The sequence below is a fragment of the Phacochoerus africanus genome, chromosome 8, assembly GCF_016906955.1.
Source record: "Phacochoerus africanus isolate WHEZ1 chromosome 8, ROS_Pafr_v1, whole genome shotgun sequence".
NCBI classification, from domain to species: domain Eukaryota; kingdom Metazoa; phylum Chordata; class Mammalia; order Artiodactyla; family Suidae; genus Phacochoerus; species Phacochoerus africanus.
Genome location: NC_062551.1, coordinates 28,747,560 through 28,765,637, shown reverse-complemented (window position 1 = coordinate 28,765,637; position 18,078 = coordinate 28,747,560). Strand labels below are relative to the sequence as shown.

Genomic DNA, 18,078 nt, shown 5'->3' with positions numbered 1-18,078 from the left:
AGACAGCTCCATCCCAGCCAAACTATATTCTTGAACCCGACGAGACTTCCATGAAGGACACATTTGAGGCCAGCAGCAGAGCCAATTCATCACTCACAGCCTGAGACTGCACAGTCACAGTGATGGCTCTTTGTAGCTAATTTGGGACAATTAATTAGATTATAGACTAAATTTGAAACATCATCCTATGCCAAAAAAAATTATCTTTTTATGAGATGATGATTTAAAAATGACTATCCCTAACTCTTAGCTCACTGATGCTGGAATTTCATTATAAAAGGCAAAGGACAGTAATTGATTACATTCCTAAGATGTAGTGATGTTCTGCACATCATTGGTGTATCTATCTCAAGGCTGATAAAGATCTTGCAGAAATCCCTATTTACTGGCTGTGCCTGTCCAGGTGTCCTGTCCATCTATCCAGGCAAGCCAATGCAGTGTCTCTTGGTGGCTATACCTCTTGCCCTAGAAGTTGGCCTGCACCCCTGCTCTGTGCTGGGGTGTCCCTTGAAGCCTCCTCCCCATTGGTGCTTGGGCTCTGAAGGAAACCTGGCAGGAAGCAGACGGCAGACAAGGAGTCAGAAGACCCAGGATCAGGGTGTGACGTTCCACCTGACAACCCTGCCCTCCCTGTAGAACCATGACCAGCAGTTAATCACCCATATTCATTTCCTTCCTGAGAAACAGGACCATAGCTACATCCCACCTGTTCCTTTCTTGACACACCTGATCCCCAAAGTGTGCTGGGGCCACAGCCATCATTCTTATATTAGAGGACGAAAGGGAGGCTCAGAGGTTTGATGGCACAGCAACTCAGGGACAGACAGATACAGTCCTGGGATGGGGTCTGGGTGCTCTCCTGGCTCCCAATGATCTGAAACAAGAGTTATGGGGGAACCTGGGCGTGGTGGTTGTTCCAGAACAGAAGGGTTCCAGTGGTTCACTGCAAAGACCAAGTTCTCCAAAAGAGAACCCCACTAGCTCAGAGCAGAACCCCATCCCGAAGAGAGTGGGGGAAGTTCTGTCCCTAGCTTGGTCACAGGCTCTGGGTGGTGCCAACATCCTGTTCAGAAAGAGAAAGTAGAGGAGTTCCCATTGTGGCTCAGCAGAAACAAATCCAACTAGCATCCATGAGGACATGGGTTCGATCCCTGGCCTCGCTCAGTGGGTCGGGGATTTGGCATTGCTGTGAGCTGTGGTGTAGCTCATAGACAAGGCTCAGATCCTGCATTGCTGTGGCCGTGGCGCAGGCCAACAGCTGTAGCTCCGATTCAACCCCTAGCCTGGGAACTTCCATATGCCGCAAGTGTGGCCCTAAAAAGCAAAAAAAAAAAAAAAAAAAAAAGTAAAGTAGGAGCTGGCCAGCTTGAGGTGGACATGGGACACTCCTGGGCAGATTCTAGAGTGGCCCAGTTCAGTCAGGGACTTGCAGGCTTGGACTCAGGCTCCTTCCATCCCAGTCCCTTTTTGGGCTCACAGGGAAGACAAATCTTAAATGCAGGGGTTCGGTCTGACCTGGGGGTGGAATATGGCTCCACCACACTTAGGACCCGGGGCCGGGGCTGGGCCAAGGCTGACCTTGCCTTCCTGTGCTTTCTGTGTGAGCAGGGTCTTGGAGAGTGAGGAAGGTCGCCGGGAGTACCTCGCCTTCCCCACCAGCAAGAGCCCTGGGGGTGGCCAGAAAGGACGCAAGGACCTGCTGAAGGGCAACGGCAGGCGCATCGACTACATGCTTCACGGGGAGGAGGGGCTGTGCCCAGACTGGAAAGCTGTGAGTCTGGGGCTGGGCTGGGCAGCTAAGCTGTGCATGTAGATAGGGGACCCTGTGCCCTGCACCCCTTAGCAGCACTGAGCTCTCCCCTGAAAATGGGACGAGCCAGTCCAGGAGGCCTTTGGGGCCCATGGATCTCCCTACCCCCCTGCTTTCGGCAAGGTCCAGGCCAGGCCTCTCCTTTACAGGATGCCCTTTCTGTCTAACTGGGATGTTTCTTCCTCTCCCCCGCCCCGCCCCCACAGGAGGTGGAAGAATTCAGCTTCATCACCCAGCTGTCGGGCCTGACTGACCACCTCCCGGTGGCCATGCGACTGATGGTGTCTGCAGGGGAGGACGAGGCGTAGACTGGCCAAGTCATCACAAGCAGCAGGGCCTCCGCCAGCCCTTTGAGCCGCAGTCCCTCCCTAGCCATGTCCCCTCCAGCAGGCACCACCGGTGCTGGGGGAGGAGGGCAGGAGCCTGGGAGGGCCACGGCCAGTCCTGGGTGAGCTGGGACCAGCGCTGCCCAGCACCTCTGGGCACTCACTTTGGACAGCAGTCAGGCGGGCCTGGGGAGTCCCGGCTGCCCAACCAGTGCCATTCTTTCAAACCGTGATTTTCTACAAATTTACAGCACAACATAGTTTGTAACCCGTGGGTTAGTATGAGAATCGGGTTTCTGTACTCTTTGTAATTTCTTCTCAAGCTTTGTCCAGGGTTCATTATTTTTGTCTGCTGCCATGTTGTCTCGCATGCCTGCACCCTCGCATGCACGCTGCCCGCATGTCACATGCCATACCGTAGCCACAGACCCCTCCCTCGGGCCTCACCCAAGGCCAAACTCCAAACGTAATCAGAACCAGCCAAAGACGCATTCCTGGACACAGGGCCACCAGCTCGCCGCCTCCAGCCTGGACAGCCCACAAGCCGGGACCTTGAGGGCTGTGTCCAGTTACCAGCGAGCCTGGGCTCTTCCCCAGGGTCTTGCATTCAAGGGCGATTACATTTTAAAAAGAAAAACAGAAAAAGTTAAGAACAAAAACAACCCTTCACTTTAGAGGGTCTATAAGCCACGAGGGAGAACGCTGCTCTTTCTGAGACAGGCTCCCTTTCCCCAGCACAGCAGAGCCTGGAGCCTCCCTCCGAGACTCCAAAGTGGTCAGTGGAGTCAGAGACAGGAATCTAAGGAGAAAGCATCACGTTTTTTTACAGGAAGAAGGGAAATGGTTTTGAAAATGAAAGATTTGTAGCTTCTCTTCTGTCAAAACCAACACCTCCTCTTTCTGCCTGACCCCGTCTCCCCTCCGGACATCTCTCTGGTTCAGGACCAATCCTCTCCTGGGGACTGTCCCCATCCACGTGCTGGCTGAGCTCAGGAACCGTCCACCTGCCTCTTGGTGGGGCTGTGGCTCTGTCCTCCCAGGCCTAACCTCAACAGCGACAAGGGGGCCCTGGATGAAGGGGCTGGAAGCCAAGGTGCAGAGCACCCTGTCCCCTCACCAGCGCGCAGGCTTGGGGTGGCAAAGCCAACAGCCACCACTCGCCCTGGGTAGGGAGTGGTACTGGTTGGCGTCCAGGCACAGATATCTACTCTGCCACCATGTGAACAGGGCCAGCCCTGGGCACCCACGCACAGCGTGGCAGAGCCTGCAGATGAAGCCCGCAACTCCCCGTCCCACAGCAGCAGTCTCTGCCACCTGCCTTTTTAAACGTACCTGGGGACGCTCCCCTCCCCTGCCCCCATGGTCATGCAGGGAGGGTTTTATCTGCTTCCAAGCATGAGGCCCATCCAACCCCAGGGCAATTCTGGACAACTTCCACTGGTCTGCCCTCATCACTGCGCCCCCATCAACATGCCCACCCAGCTTGAAGCCAGTTCTGCCCAATGAGGCTGGGGGAGCACCAGGACCCTGCTGTCAGGAGCCTCCTAGTGCCAGTACGCTGACACTGTGCCTTGTCACTCACCGAGCTGCAAGAGAGACCAAGAGGGGCCAAGGCCAGAGGCCAGGCCCCACGCTGGGGGAGGACACTGCTGAGAGCCAGTGTTCAGGCAGCACTGGTTTGCCTGAACCTCCCTGGCTAAGGCAGCAGCTGGGCTGAGGGCCTCACTGCCTGGAGCACTTCCCTGGCCAGGCCCCCAGCCCCACCCCCCAAGCAGAGCCAGAAGGGGATGCTCACCGCCTAAGGCATGGTCCTTGCCGAGCTCGTCACTGCACCCCTGCTCTCGGGACCTCAGCTAAGCTCCATGGGGTCAGAGGCCCCCACTCCCAAGAGCAGCGAGCAATCTGCTCACAGGCGGAGCTCAACTGGGCAAGCGTGAGGCCTAGATATCTGGGCCCGAGCCGAGGTCCTCAGGCTGCAGGCCAGCTGTGTGCCCAGGAGAGCATTAGAGGCAGAGCCAGGGCCTCTGAAGCAGAGCAACTACAGCACAGCGTCCACCCCTCAGAGAGGATGCCTCCCTCCCACAGCAGCTGAGTGGGGACCAAGGCACAGGGGCACATGCTTCTCCCCCTACTCGTGGGGCGGCCTTAGGCAAGTCATACCTCCCTGTGCCTCGGTCATTTCCTGTCCTAATGAGCAGGGCTGCCTGCCTCCTTGATCCCCTCACACCTCCCTCTGGCATGGCCTCAGCACCGAGGCCACCATCGCCCAACCACAAGTTTCATCAAGCCTGTGGCCCCCCCCCCAGAGCCGTGCACAAGCCAGACTTTTCCATTTCGATTTTTAAAAAGGAAGAAAACAAACATCTCAGATATCTCTGTGGCATCTAGGCCTGGAAAGGACGGACACAGGGGTCACCCAAATCCCCGAGGTCCCACACCTGCCCTGGGCCCAGCCTCTTCCAGAGAAGCCAGGAGGCAGGGGTCAGCTTCGGAAGAAAATGGTCATTTCATTTGTCCAAAACACCTTGAGTTTTAAGTATGAATATTAATCTTGATGCTTTTTAACTATTGTATTAACTTGCTGAGATTTAGAAATACTGTTTTAAAAAAGAAAAAAAAATTTTTTAATTTCTGTATTTTTTTCTGTATTATATCCTCATGGGACATTAGGGGTTTTATATGGTAAACACACCTAAGGTTTTGGTAAAAACATCATCAAATATATATCCAGTTGATTCTTCCCCAGAAGAAAAACAATCTTTACATCTGATAAAATATTTTGAAAAGAGAGGTGTTTTTTTGTTTTGTTTTGTTTTGTTCCTTTACTGGTGCTGAAAGGAAGGATGGATAACGAGGAAAAAATAAAACTGTGAGGCTCATGGTTGGTGTTCTCTAGTTATTTGTGTGAAAAGCTGGGGCTGGGCCCTGCTCTGACTCCAAGGGGCTAGGCAGCCAGATGGGACCGAGAGGCCACTGTGAGGGGCCTGCCTTTCCTGCCTCTCCCCTCAGGATGGGCACAGCCTGAGTCTGCCCTGAGCTACCGGAAACTGGGCCACTGGGTTCTCTCACTCCCTGTGAAATTAGGAGTAAATAGCAGAAGAGCACCTTAAGCGTGAGAAGCAGCAGGTCTGGGGCCTCTCTGGGACTCTTTTGACCTTCCCTGGTAAGGCAAGGCTGGGGTGACTGCGCTGGTACGCATATGCCTCAGACTTGTGGGGAACGAGGTCCTTCTGCTAGAAGAAGGGCACATGGGAAAGGAGTGTACCTCCTGGCTCCCTTCTCCCGATGGCTGGTTCCCTGGGTCTGTCTCTTAGGAAATGCTTTGGGACAGCTTCCTCCCTGATCTCTGAAGAGCAGCCTGGTGTCCAGGTGATAGTCTTGGTCACCTGTTGGTGCTGTTCAATGAAGCCAGACCTTTACAAATGTGGCTTGGTGCCATTACCTAGCAAGTGACCGGGCCTGAACCTGGTCCTCGGTCTGATCCTGGCATGGTCTTCAAGGGCTGGGACCCAGCCATAAGTCAGTGACTCTGCCCCAGAAGCCCCTCCTAGCTGGAGCAGGCAGGTGGGGCCAAGTTCCCAGAGCATGAGCCCAGCTAGGCCAGCTCTCACAGGAGCAGCATGCCTACCCCGGCATTGTGCAGCAGATAGCCATCCAATCTGCTCGGCCCAGCCAACTCTGGATCCCTTCCGGGAAGTGCAGGTGAGCTCCAAAGCCGAGCCCTGCTTACCACCACAGCTGGAACAAGAAGCCAACAGTGTGAAAACACAAAAAGGGAAGACGTCTCCTCCAAACCTAGAGGCCAAGCTGGGCCCTGAAAGGAGAGGCGCCTTCACCTTCCTTCCGAGAAAGCCATACCATGCAGAGCCTGGGGCCCTTGGCCACTTTATTTCTCAACAAGAGAGGACATCAGGGAGTATGAAATCCATGGTGATGTCTCCAGTGTGAGGGTGGAACTCCACAGTGTAGCCGACGGTCCGGGGGCTGCCTGATGGCACGCTGGGGTCTAGTGTGGTATTGAAGAAGTACACGGCCTGCTTGCAGTGGGGGTTCCAGCAACAGTCCCCCTGCAAGGGAAACAGCAAGAAGGCAGTGAGGGCTTCTAGCACCTGAGTCCGTCCTTGCCAGCCTCCACCCTGGGAAGCTTGCAGTGAGAAGCTGCGGCTCAGGGCCGGGTGATGGGGCCACTGAGAAGTTAGCATCTGGCTGAATATGCCAGGAAAACTTGGAGGGCAGGCGGGAGGCATGGCAGCACTTGCTCTCAGGGTTGGCCACTCTGAGACCCATGCACCCAGCATTACCTTGTCCTCTGTGGGCTTCAGGAGGCCGGTGCTGACCGTGCTGTCCGGGGTCAGGTGGTATTCCATCCATAAGACAGCCCCGTGGCTCCTCCCAGGCCTATGGGTGGAGGATGTTGGGACAATTAGAAATGCTACAAGAGAGACAGGTGGGCGTGGCCATGGCTCTCCTCTGGTCTCCCCAGCTTCCCCTCTGCCCAGTCAGGAGGCTCCTAACACTCCACCTGACTTAAGGCCACTCAGTAAAATACTGAACAGGAAAGGCCACAGCCCAAAGCCCCCATTCATTCCAGAAGCCTGGCCAAGTACCAAAAGTAACCATAGGACAGGGCCAGCTGGCTGCAGGACCACCTCCTCAGCCTGAGGTCACAGAAAGGTTTGGTCCAGAAGCCCTGGAGAAGAGACCAGCATCAAAGTCTATTAGATCTCTCCTAGACACCCTGGAGGGCAGGCCCAGATGGGCCACTGCCCTGCCTCCTCATTACCAAAGGGGCCCCCGGGACTCTGGGCTCATGGCTTCCACCCAATCAGATGAGGTTTGTTCTTCCAGGAAGAAGCCGCCTCCTCCCCATGAAGGGAGCTGGAGCTAAGCTGGATGGGCCTGGTCATGCATCACAACAACAGCCCCTGCCAATTCCTAACCTGCTTTAGTTCCCAGGAGAGTTCAGAAACATGGGCCAATGGGTAACCATAGCAACCAAATTCACGTTTCTCTGCAGCTGTGCGTAACATGCTTCTTAGCTCAAAGAGAGCCTCAGATATGGGAGGATGAGTAAGCCTACCCTGTCTCTCCCTCCCTACTCTGAAGCTGAGGGGCCCACTATATACTCACAGTCAGTGCAGACAGGGAAGGGCAGGGCCAAGACAAGGAGAGCCAACCCATATGAAAGCGACCAAAGTAAAGGCTGAGCCACTCGGGCAATAACTATTAGACAGAGAGCAAGCCCTGCCACTTCCTTCCTCCACGCCCCCAACCCTGGAGCCTACACTCACCGCCTGAGCTTAATGGTGCCCTCAGCACAGACAGGCTGTGAGGGGACTGGCTGCCGAAAATCAAAGGTCAGAACCTTCTGGGGCTCGGAGAGGCTGCGGCACGGGTACTCCCACAGCGGATGGGGCTCAGCCTCCTTGCTCTCTCTGAAGTCCAGGGCACGCTGAGAAGGGAAGGGAAGCAGGGATCTGCAGAGACAGAGCTGGGTGGCCAGGGGACAAGGGCTCATGTCCCTGGGCAACTGCCAGAGTCACATGGGGGCAGTGGGTCCTCACAAAAAACCACAAGTGCCTGATCGGACCAGCTGGCTTCTCGGTTCCCTGCCACCACTCATGAACCATCTCTTTGGTAAGCTTCATTTTCGCCCTTTTAAAACTGGATGATGACACTGCCCGTCTCATGAGCTACGTGAAAGATCAAATGTCTTTACTGGAGAAAACACCTGCCATTTGGACACTCGCCCATGAAGTGACCCTTAATGAGCACTACAGCTACCAGATCCCCACACCAGGCTCCCAGTCCAGAGGGAGACAAGCAACCACAGCACCTGGGGAACACGGACTGGCTGAGAACAGGGCTGAGCAGGAAAGCTGCCCAGAGGCGTGATCTCTGGGCTGCCTCCTGAAGGTCATACGGAAGTTGGCAGCAAGGAGGAAAGAAGACAAAGCCCAGCAGGGAGAGGGTAGAGAGCAGGACAGGGTGGGCCAAGTGGCAGGGGGTGACTGCAGGGGGTGGGGCAGGGAGATAGGGGCCCTCGGGGAGCCTCGCAGGGTTTTCCCACAGGGGACAGACAGAACCAGTCTTTAGATCTACAGATTCACTTGGGCTCCATGTGAAGGCAGGCCAAGTGGGAGAGGCAGGAGGGTGCATGGTCACAGACAAGAGACCAAAGTGGCCCAGACCAGACCAGCAGCAGCAGGGCAAGAAAACTGGCTCATGGAGGGCCTGATGGTTATGGAACCCAACAACCAACTGCAAGGGAAGGCCAAGACTCATCTGGGAGGAGGTGGTGGCCCTGAGCCCAGCAGTCAGGTATGAAGTAGTGGCAGGTCAAGGACAAGAGCACTGGAAGGGACCAGGCTGGAGATGGGGAAGACAGGTGAATTCTGGAAGCACCAGGTCAGAATGCCTGAAGACATCTCAGTGGAGAGCCTACTGCTCTTAGCTATTTGGTCTGAGCTCAGGAAAGAGGCAGACACTGGCCAGCAAAGAGAGAGGATGCGGACAGCCACAGACGGCAGGGTCAGGGTAGGGGCCTGAGGGAGACCTAGAACACACATCATCTTAGGGAATGGAAAGGTGGGGGAAGGGAGCCCAGGAAGGAGATTAAAGAGAGGCCAGAGGGAGCCAGAAATGTGTGGTGACTTGGCACAAAGGAGTTTTCTAGAAGCATGGAAGTCACTGGTCTGCTGTGGAGAAGCAGGTAAGATGCAAATTGAAAATGTCCACTGAATTTATTTACTTAAAAAATGTTTACACAAGCAATCTACAATCACTGTAGAAAACAGAAAGATAAACAAAAGCAGGAAAAACTTAACCAATTCCTAATTCCACAACTAACATTTTGGTGTCCATTACTCTACCTCTTTTTCTGTGTGTGAATTTTTTTTTTCAATTAAAAAAATTGGGGGTGGGGGAGTTCCCGTCATGGCTCATTGGTAACCAACTAGTATCCATGAGGACCTGCATTCAATCCCTGGCCTCACTTAGTGGGTTAAGGATCCAGCGTTGCAGTGAGCTGTGGTATAGGTTGCAGACATGGCTCGGATTCAGCATTTCTGTGGCTGTGGCGTAGGACAGTGGCTATAGCTCCCGATTGGACCCCTACCCTGGGAACTTCCATATGCCTCGAGTGTGGCCCAAAAAGACAAAAACAAAAAAAAAATTTAAAGAGTTCCCTGGTGACCTAGTGGTTAAGGATACAGCACTGTCACTGCTGTGGCTCAGGTCACTGCTGTGGCATGGGTTTGATTCCTGGCCTGGGAGCTTTTGTATGCTGCAGGAGCACCTAAAAAAAATTTTTTTTAATGTTTTATATAATTTTTATTTATTTATTTATTTTAGGTCCGCACCCACGGCATACGAAAGTTCCCAGGCTAGGGGTCAAATCGGAGCTACAGCTGCCACCCTAACCACAGCCGTGGCAATGCAGGATCTGAGCCATGTCCGCAACTTATACCACAGCTTAAGCCACTGAGCTAGGCCAGGGATCAAACCCACGTCTTCATGGATACTAGTCAGTTTTGTCAACCACTGAGCCATGACTGGAACTCCTGTTGTATACAATTTTTAAAGGTTACTTTCCATTTATAGTTCTTACATGTATGAATTTTCTTAATGCTTTTACAAAAATGGGATGGTCCTCCCTGTCCTGCCCTTCTCACAGGACTCATGACTCTTCCGGTCCATGCATGTGGAGCCAAATATCACTGGCACTTTCATGACTGCCCTGGGTTCTGGGCAGATCCTGGCAGCTGACCTGATCTCCTACTGATGTACAAATAACCCTAGAGAACTCTTCTTCCATATCCCACCTCCTCCACGCTCAGCACCTTCCCCTGGAATGGAGTCCCCAAGCTGAAAATGACTGGCTCAGAAGGCTGCCAAAAGTGCATTCTAGAGAGGCCATCCCAAAAGAGAGAATCTGCTGACATAAGCAGAAGTGATTCCAGTGACCTGGTGATAGACAGACAGACCCCAGCCCAAAATTCTGTTTCAGGGGTTATAGTCCAGGGCCAAGAAGGGCCTAATACCAGACTTGGAGATGCAATGGCTCTCAGGTTCATGCTCACAGTGAACCAAGTACAACAGGACACAGGTGCCCTCCCTGCCCCCAACAGAGGAGCTCTCTGCATGCTGCCTGCACTGCCCAACCCGGGTCCCTCCATGGAAGCCAGATGTCCCCATCAGAAGCCTATGGCCATGTGGAGGGGGTGGGTGGGACAGTGGGGGTGGGAGGTGTGGCCCTGCCTACCTTAATCATATCATCCATGATGTGCACATCAAAGCCTTCACAGTCACCACAGGGGCTCCGGATCCTCCACAGATCCTGTAGGGAAATCATAGCCTTCACTGATACCCACCTGCCATGGCATGCTGACATCCATACCCACCCAAAGCGGGTGGGCAGGCCAGGCCAAAGGTTCTGTAGGATAGCACACAGACACCCACACCTACCCAGGCATACGGCAATGTGGTGACAAGAGGAGGAAGGGTCAATACGGTCAGGCTAGGGGTTGTCCCAGTTCTAAATATGAGGCACAGCTAGCTGTTCCTGCAAGCTTGGAAGGGACTCCTACAGTTAAAGCGACCCAGACACACCAAAGACCCAGGATGGTTCTTCAAACCTGCAAAGCTTCACATGACCCCAAGCCCTCCCCTATAGGGGACAATCAGCCAGAGCTACTAAGCTTGGGTAGGGTCTCTAAGTCCCTCCCTGTGCATGCTAAACACTGGTTTATTGGGAAGAGCTCTGAAAAGCAGTTCTCAAGGCTCTGCACCCAAAAAAGAGCATGACGATGACGGAGCCCACGAGAGGACCAGAGGTGCACTCAGGCCAGTCAGCTTTGCACTGTCTCTTGGATGTACGCCTAGGAATAAACGTCATTCTGCACATCCCTTCTCTGGCCATGAAAACCAGAATTCACATGGAAATCTGATCAAGTGAATACATAACACAGAAGAAATGCCTAGAAAATTAAGTGATGGAACTACTAAGCTACCAGTGGATAAAGCAGTTCTTATCAAAGAAACATCAAATGAGGTTCACTCTATATTTCAGGTTAAAAGCATTTCAAAATCCTTTTAATAAAAAATGCCTTTCCACAAATGACTCTGTGACTGTGGTTCTGCTTTGATGAGAAAATTAAAATGAAGCTTTTCAATTTTTTTCTTGCATAAAGAAGCTGACTTGCCCATCTCAAAATGCTTCTAACAACTGGAGCCTCAGCTCTTAATGAGAGCAGAGCAAGCTGCACAGCTTGTCTTCTGAAACTCTTAATTTATATTTTTAAATTATTCTGATAAGCCATAATTGTAAAATGACAACACAGAGCCATTTCCATTTCATGTGCCAAATTACTGCATTTTTACAAAAGTAAGCCTTTTCTATTCAGCCCTGCAGTGTGCTGATACAGAAAAGCTAAGGCCCAAATCATTAAGACCCTAGTTGCTCCACCTGCATCCAAGGTCTTTATGAGAAAACATGGTTCCCCTGGCCCTTCCACAAAAAACTCTGGGTGGCCTACCTTGAATTCCACGACCACCATGTGCAATGAGGCAGCCTGGGGCATCACGACGGCACCAGGCCCCAGATGTTGTGCCACTGCAGTCCGCACATACCAGAAGTACAGGTTGTGCCACGGCAGCAGGCTGGTGGTGAAGAACGGTTCACCCAGGAAGAGAGAGACCTGGGGTCAGAGCAAGACGCAAGACCAGGGTGTCAGAAGGATTTAGCTGATAATTGAATGACAGATCATAAGTTTCACAGGCACATTCGTTCATTCACTAATCCACTCAGTCAGTCAGTCCACAAACAAGCATGTCAAGGTCTGTACCCGCCCCTGAAGATACAGAGATGAGAAACAGATACAAGCCCTGTCCTCGGGAGTACAGAATGGAAGAAAGAGCAGGTGAGGCTGGGGGCCATCTCCAGAGGGTGCAGTAAGCTCTCACAGACGCGATGAAGGGGCTCATGGAGGGACCCCAGAGCTGAGAGCATTGGGAAGGGCTCCCATGATGGCATCCTGTAAACCCCACTCAAGCCTTATCATGACAATTTATTTTAGTGCTTGTCTGTCTCCCTCACCAGGATCGAGGAACCACCCAAGTGAGGACATTGGCAGAACACTACTCCCAGCATAGTAGCTGGCCAAGAGCAGATGGTCAGTGAAGGTTTGCTGATTAGATGAATAAATGCATGAACAGGAGTCTGAAAAGCAAAGAAGTGGGGATTCTGGGCAGAGGCAAAAACAGGGGTGTGAATGAGAGCAAGGCCCTTTTGGGAGCTTGTTAGATTAGCAGATGGGGTAGGACGGTAAAGGGCAAAGCCAGAATGGTGGCGAGGGGCCAGGTCACCCTGAGGAAGCTCATGACAGGTAAAGGGGACTGCATCTGCCCTGGAAACAAAAGGGGATCACTAAAAGCTTTCATCAGGGTTTAAAATAAGAAGGAATGTGCTTTAGAAAGATCCCTCTAAGGACCACGAAGTATGTGGGGAGGCTACCTGCAGGTAGACCTGGGGACAGGAGCTGACTTGGGCAAGTACTGCTACAATCCAGCCAAGTCTGTGTCAAAGGGAGGAGAGGAAGGAGTTCCCGACCCATGGCACAGCGGAAATTAATCCAACTAGGAACCATGAGGTTGCAGGTTCAATCCCTGGCCTCACTCAGTGGGTTAAGGATCTGGCATTGCCGTGGCTGTGGTGTAGGCTGGCAGCTGTAGCTCCGATTGGATCCCTAGCCTGGGAACCTCCACATGCCGCGCGGGTGTGGCCCTCAAAAGACCAAAAACAAAATTTTTTTTTTAATTTAAAGAAAAAAAAGGGAAGAGAGACGGCCGATGCTGAGGAGACAGATCACTCATGGTTAGGCCCAAGCAGATGGGCTCAGGACAGAGCCAGTCTAAGATGACACCTGAGTTCCTGCCTGAGATGACAGAAATGCAGAAGCAAACACTGAAGACAGAATGAGGTTGGCCCTGCGTATTCCCCGCTCCCCCGACATTGGGAACAAGGCAAGACTGGCCACTCTCACTTCTACTTGACAATGACTTACAGAATTTAAGTATCTTGAGAGTTCCTGTCATGGCTCAGTAGAAACGAATCTGACTAGTAATTATGAGGACACAGGTTCAATCCTTGGCCTCGCTCAGTGGGTCAGCGATCTGGTGTTGCCATGAGCTGTAGTGCAGGTCACAGACAGGGCTTGGATCTTGCATTGCTATCTATGGCTGTGGGGTAGGCTGGTGGCTGTAGCTCTGATTCTACCCCTAGCCTGGGAACTTCCATTTGCCACAGGGGCGGCCATAAAAAAAACAAAAAATAAAAAAAAGAATTTAAGAATCTTTTTAATACTCATCAATGAGGAAAAATAAAAGGGCAACTTGCACATGAATGAAGTTTCTAGCATTCTTCATCACAGCCAAAAAGTACCAAAAAACCCAAAAGTCCATCAACTGTCCATCAATATGGATAAATAAACAAATGGCTATTGAAAAGATAAATAAAATGTGGTATATCATATCGTGGAGTATTATTCAGCAGTAGAAAGAAATGAAGTACTGACTTATGCCATAACGTGGATGAACTCTGAGAGAAGCCGACAAAGGACTGTATATGACATGATTCCATTTGTATGAAATGTCCAGAACTGGCACATACACACAGAAAGAAAAATAACTAGTGGTTGCCTAGGGCTGGGAGGACTGGGGATATATGGAGAGTGACTGCTAATGGGCAGGGAGTTTCTAGGTGATGAAAATGTTCTAAAATTGATTGTGCAATCTTATGAATATACCAAATCCTGAACTATACACTTTAAATTTGTATGCTATGTGAATCATATCTCAAAAAAAGCAGTTCTTTAAAAATAAACCAAGGCAAGAGGGAGTTCCCCTGTGGTGCAGTGGGTAAGGGATCTGGTGTTGTCAATGCAGCGGCTTAGGTCACTGTTGTGCCACAAGTGTGATCCCTGGCCCAGGAACTTTGCATGCTGCAAGCACAGGCCCCCCCGCCAAAAAAAAGGCACAGGAGGAAAACAGGCAAAAAATGTAGATATTTCACCAAACGAGACAGAGAATAGCTAATAAGCACCTGAAAAGGTGTTCAACATTACTAGTCATTAGGCAAATACAAATCAGAACTATGAGCTATCACTACACACCTGCTAAAATGGCTATCATAAAAAAGACAGTAGCAAGTGTTGGAAAAGCTACAGAGAAACTTCACCCTCAAACATTACTGGTGGGGATATAGTGTTATAGCCGCTTTGGACAACATTATAGCAATTTAAAAATTTTATTTATTCATTTATTCTTTCATTCATTAATTTATTCATTCAATCCTGGGCCAGGGACTGAACCCAAGCTGTAGCTATGACCTACGCCATGCCTTTTTTTAACCCACTGTGCTGGGTGGGGTATCAAATCCATGCCTCTACAACAACCAGAACCACTGCAGTCAGATTCTTTTAACTCCACTGGAATGGAATGCAGTCCATTCTTAACTACAGCAGGAACCCCTAAATTTTTATTTTATTTTATATTTTTGGCTGCATCTGAGGGCATGCAGAAGTTTCCAGGCCAGGAGTCAAACCCAAGCCAAAGCAGTGAAAATGCCAGATCCTTAACTGCTAAGCCACCAGGAAACTCCAGAAGTTTCTTGAAGAGTTAAACAAAAATACACAACCCAACAATTCCAAGCCTAGGGATCTAAGGGAACTGAAAACATATTCCTGGAGTTCCCGTTGTGGCACAGTGGAAATGAACCTGACTAGGATCCATGAAGATGTGGGTTTGATCCCTGGCCTCTCTCAGTGGGTCGGGGATCCGGCCTTGCTATGAGCTGTGGTGTAGGTCACAGATGCGGCTCAGATCTGGTGTTGCTCTGGCTGTGGCATAGGCCAGAAGCTGCAGCTCTGACCTGACCCCTAGCCTTGAAACTTCCAAATGCCAGAGGTGTGGCCCTAAAGAGCACACACACACACACACACAAATTCCCTCACAAAGACTTACATACCCATGTTCAAATAGCATTATTCATAACGGCCCAAAACTGGAAACAATCCAAATGTCCACCAACAAGTGAATGGATGAACAAAATACTGCACACTCATACCTTGGAATACTATTCGGCATTAAAAAGGAACAAAATACTAACATATTCTGCAACATGGATGAACTGTTCAGCCATGCCAGATACAAAAGACAACATACTGTATTATTCCACTCACATGAAATGCCCAGAAAAGGCAGATTTATCAAGACAGAATAGTGCTTGCCCAGGGTTAGGGACTGGGTTGTGGAAGTTTTAAAACCACTCTGATTCCCACGTGGGAAGGGATGCGATGGCCCTGAGAGGAGACACCACGGGAGAAGAGAGGATGGATAAGGAGAGAGCACCAAGGACACCTGTAGGGGAGGATCAAGCGAAGGAAGAGACAGACGAAGGGCTGAGAAGGAGCAGCCAGAAAGAGAAGAGGAACTCTGGAAAGGCAGCCTCTTAAGAAATCCCGAGAAGGTGTTGTGAAGGGAGAGGTCCCTGTCATGAGGGTCCAGGAGACCTGGGAGATGAAGGAGCAGGGAAACCATGTTTAGTAGCTAAGGTCACCAAGTCGGGGTGGGGGGGGAGGGTTTGGGAGGCACACACAGGGGACCAAAGACCAAGCACGGCTGCAGGAGGAGGGAGGAACAGACAGGAAGCAGAAGCCAGCCCAGCAGTGCCGTGAAGGGACACATACGTGCTGCTGCCCATCCCAGCAGAGCCAGTCTGCCGTCAGTGAAGGGTCAGGGATTAACTGGAATCAAGACGAGTGCAAGTGGAGTTCCCGTCATGGCTCAGTGGAAACGAATCTGACTGGCATCCATGAGGACGTGGGTTCTATCCCAGACCTTGCTCAGTGGGTTAAGGATCTGGCGATGCCGTGAGCTGTGGTGTAGGCTGCAGACACGGCTCGGATCTGGCATTGCTGTGGCTGTGGTGTAGGCTGGCGGCTACAGCTCCAATTCGACCCCATATGCCGTGGATATGGCCCTAAAAAGCCAAAAAAAAAAAAAGAGTAGTGCAAATATTTATCTGCTCAGTGGGCATCTCTGTCAACCTCACCACATCCTTAACCGTGCTGAGTCCTTAGCTGGTGAGTGAGTAGGGGAACCATAGTGAGGCCTGGAGAAGGGGGCAACTCAGGCCATCTCAGAGCTGTGCTGTTCAGAACAAATGCAGAGCACTTGCTACTCACCTTTTTACCCTCCAGGTCTGCAGGTGCTAATAATTCAGGCCGTTTCTCTATGATATTAATTTTATCTTCCAAATGGTTAGCCTTGAAGATCTTAGAAAGAAAAAAAAAGGTATTATTTTTGTTCACAAAAAGAACACCTCAGAGTTGCTTTATCCGTGCGCAATTCTCTGGCCCAACAGCTCTGGAGCACCACTTTCACCTACTTTGCAGAACTTCCCCGCCTTGAGGGCCCCCTAGAGACCTCAGATCAGATCAAGAGCAAAACGTCATTAAGAGCAAAAGAAAATTTCTCTTGCAGGCAGACTTAGCAGTAGGCTTGTAGTCTGCTGGAGATGGGTTATCTTTAAGAAAACAAAACCACTCACTAGCCAGCAGGAGAAAAACCATCAGGGAAACAACCAGTCAGGTCAGTTTGTTTCTGGTACTCCAGAAACAAATCTTTTTTTTTTTCCCCCTTTTTAGGGCTGCACCCACAGCAAATGGAAGTTACCGGGCTAAGGGTCGAATCAGAGCCAGATCTGCAACCTACACCGCAGCTTGAGGGAACACAGGATCTTTAACCCACTAAGCAAGGCCAGGGATAGAACCAGCATCCTCATGAATACTAGTTGAGTTCTTAACCCATTGAACCACAACAGGAACTACCCCAGAAACAAATCTTCAATTCACTTTTATCCCTGCAAAAATTTCAGTGTTTTTAGTTTTATGTGAAGTGAGGAGAAAAGTCTACACTTCTTCAGCCATAAGAAACAAAGCAGAGTCTAAATACTGGCTGCTATTCAATGACAGCCCTAAAAGATTTCCAAGTCAGCTCTCGATGCAGGAGTCAGGAGAGCTTCACTGGCAGCAGTTACTTCCTCTAGTTCCCTTGGTACGGAGGCTGCTAGCGATCAATTCCAAACTCAGGAAAGCAGGCCCCACAGATCCTCTCATGACTACAGTAACAATGATCACTTACTTTTTTCATCACTCTATGAGAAGCTGCTGAATTCTCTATTGTAAATACCTAAAAAGAGAAACCATAATATTAGCTGTAGGAAATGCACTTACCAGAGAAAGAAAATAAAGATTAAAATGCAACACCAGGACAGAGGACAACACTTAACCAACTCTAGCTGTGCTCATACCCACCAGGACTGTACAACATTCTGCACTGACCCAAGCAAGGTGGCTGACTCAGACTCAGGGCTGAAGCTACGTGACAACAGCTACAGGCTGACTCCTGCCCACATGCGCAGCAACCAACCCAAACATACCTGCCACATATGTGGCAGCTGTACTTGCAAAGAGTTCAGTAGCAAAACTGTATCCAGACCACATGACACCCTGATTCAAGAGTTGTGGTCAGAAAGCTGGTAGAAAGCACACATCCAGTACCTGCTCTGCTCCAAGGTGATAGGCCAGCATGGAGAGCAGACTGCCATCACTGACGCACAGACAGACACTGTCTGGTTTCAGCACCTGAAGGAAGAGAGCAACCCCAAGTTTTCTTACAGTGTCAAGAAATTCTTATTGACAAACTAACAGGAACATTTCCCACCCACCTGACTCCCTAACTCACTCTGTGATGATTCAATCTGATCATCTCCTCACTCCATCTCCCATACACCCAGCTGGATCTACCTGTGCCTCCACTCCAGTCACACTTGCCTCCCAGGCCCAGGTGGAAACCAGCCACCTTCTAACACACCCACCTCCC

The 18,078-nt window shown here is 50.9% G+C and overlaps 2 protein-coding genes across 14 annotated transcripts in view; one reads left to right on the top strand and one right to left on the bottom strand.

Annotated features, from left to right (window-relative positions):
- The window catches only part of SMPD3 (sphingomyelin phosphodiesterase 3), an 85,071-nt gene extending 82,613 nt beyond the window's left edge, over positions 1-2,458 (top strand). For all 3 annotated transcript variants that reach the window (XM_047789492.1, XM_047789491.1, XM_047789493.1), the window contains 2 exons: positions 1,609-1,771; positions 2,017-2,458. In XM_047789492.1, coding sequence (XP_047645448.1) covers positions 1,609-1,771; positions 2,017-2,118 — 265 coding nt within the window. In that variant the 3' untranslated portion in view covers positions 2,119-2,458. The remainder of the gene's footprint in view (positions 1-1,608; positions 1,772-2,016) is intronic.
- Positions 2,459-6,002: 3,544 nt separating this feature from the next.
- PRMT7 (protein arginine methyltransferase 7) overlaps positions 6,003-18,078 on the bottom strand; it is a 54,531-nt gene continuing 42,455 nt past the window's right edge. For 7 of the 11 annotated variants that reach the window (XM_047789488.1, XM_047789487.1, XM_047789485.1 and 4 more), the window contains 8 exons: positions 17,757-17,840; positions 17,338-17,385; positions 16,380-16,469; positions 11,673-11,834; positions 10,400-10,474; positions 7,428-7,627; positions 6,438-6,534; positions 6,003-6,203 (listed from right to left, as the gene is read on the bottom strand). In XM_047789488.1, the coding sequence (XP_047645444.1) occupies positions 6,030-6,203; positions 6,438-6,534; positions 7,428-7,627; positions 10,400-10,474; positions 11,673-11,834; positions 16,380-16,469; positions 17,338-17,385; positions 17,757-17,840 (930 nt within the window). In that variant the 3' untranslated portion in view covers positions 6,003-6,029. Of the gene's footprint in view, positions 6,204-6,437; positions 6,535-7,427; positions 7,628-10,399; positions 10,475-11,672; positions 11,835-16,379; positions 16,470-17,337; positions 17,386-17,756; positions 17,841-18,078 lie in introns of those variants that run through there. The other 4 variants (XM_047789481.1, XM_047789482.1, XR_007136214.1 and 1 more) reach the window with 4 other exon arrangements.